The 1721-nt window shown below is 33.9% G+C and overlaps 1 protein-coding gene across 1 annotated transcript; it reads right to left on the bottom strand.

Moving 5' to 3' along the window:
* Window positions 1-440: 440 nt before the first annotated feature.
* LOTGIDRAFT_176906 (hypothetical protein) lies at window positions 441-1577 on the bottom strand (the record flags this gene model as incomplete). The annotated part of the gene is made up of 3 exons (XM_009064590.1): window positions 441-511; window positions 877-1059; window positions 1395-1577. Coding segments are annotated over 3 exons (437 nt in total), but the record flags the coding sequence as incomplete, so codon positions are not given.
* Window positions 1578-1721: the final 144 nt, after the last annotated feature.

The following is a 1721-nucleotide window of genomic DNA, read 5'->3' as shown; positions in this document are numbered from 1 at the left end:
ATTCAACCTTCAGTCATACACTTGTGAAATTTTAAAACTGCATTTATTTCATTTAATATAAAACAGGCCAAATTTCACTTCTTAAAGTTCGGTTGCCTTATTTTTCTTCATTTATATATATTCCATTATTGGACGGCTAATACTTATATAAATCGAAAGCAGGAGTGTTCTAATGATTAGGAAAAATATCAGTTTGTCTTAGAAATCAATAATTAATTCATAATTAGCTAATTACGATGGGATTCCAAAGATCGAGCGGTCACTTAAAGATTATCAGGTCTCACAATTTCCAAAAGGGAGGTTACTCTATGAGTGTATTTTCACAGCGAACATTACCAAAAGAGCCAAATACCAACCGACAATTTTTAAATTTCAATGATTGTTTCCAAAATAGAGAAAAAGACGATGTTTTTTTTTTTTTAAATACACAGAGTATTTAATTACCTTATTTCTGACTTATAAATATCTTTTAAACATGGTTTGGCTAATAATTTTTTATACGAAAATGTGGCTAGATTATCACAATCTATTTTAGTCAGTGAGTAAACAAGGAATCTATTTTAAGCTTTGTAAATCGGATTTCAGTCAATTTGATGCTCAAGCTTATCTACATCCTCAAACAATCTTAGCACTCAAGACTACTTGATTTATTCGTTAAAAACATCAATTAATCAAACAATAAACATGATTTTAACAAGAAAAAGAAGCTAAGGTAACTTTAAATCGGATGGCAACTTCCACAAGATTTGACAGTTCATATTTAATATTTTTGATATTAAAAAATCAGAAGGTATCATAGACACAAGATTTGAACATGTTTAAGGTTTGTTAAGAATTTCAAGATTGATTACAGAAGAAGTAAATGTCGAGACTTACCTTCACAAACAAGTATATTAGCTATATCCCACTTCCCTGTAACTAGACAGCTAATCTGTAAATTACCACTTTGTCTTACAAATCCTTCATTACAAATATAATCCGCTGTATCTGTGTATGTAGTACCACTTGATGCAGTTCCTGTTGATTCGAGCCCCGGTGGAGGATCTCCACAATTTACAACTACAAATGAAATGAGTGGAGTTTTACATCCTACTTTTCTGCACCATGTGGGCTAATGAAGACTGGTGCTATGGAGGAACGCCATTAGCATGCTCTTTTTCCATATCTAAATGTCGAGGGATCTTAAGTGCACAGCCTGCACCCCACGGGGCCTCGGTTTGTCCCATCCGAACGACTAGACGTTTTTTCCATGCCAACCCTTCTTACCTGCATCACTGACAGGGGAAAAACGGTTTAAAAAATCCGAAGGTATCATAGACACAAGATTTAAACATGTTTAAGGTTTGTTAAGAATTTCAAGATTGATTACAGAAGAAGTAAATGTCGAGACTTACCTTCACAAACAAGTATATTAGCTATATCCCAATTCCCTGTAACTAGACAGCTAATCTGTAAATTACCACTTTGTCTTACAAATCCTTCATTACAAATATAATCCGCTGTATCTGTGTATGTAGTACCACTTGATGCAGTTCCTGATGATTCGAGCCCCGGTGGAGGATCTCCACAATTTATAGCTAAAGAGAGAGAAGATTTAAACTGTTAAAGAAAGCTTGCTAAGTAAAGTAATATACGCCCACTGACAGGCTTGATTTCAAATTAATTGGCAAGTACAGTGGCAATCAGGAAATATTCAACCTTCAGTCATACACTTGTGAAAT

This window comes from Lottia gigantea (assembly GCF_000327385.1).
Source record: "Lottia gigantea unplaced genomic scaffold LOTGIsca_6340, whole genome shotgun sequence".
Classification (NCBI taxonomy): domain Eukaryota; kingdom Metazoa; phylum Mollusca; class Gastropoda; family Lottiidae; genus Lottia; species Lottia gigantea.
This window is presented reverse-complemented; position numbering and strand designations above follow the sequence as displayed.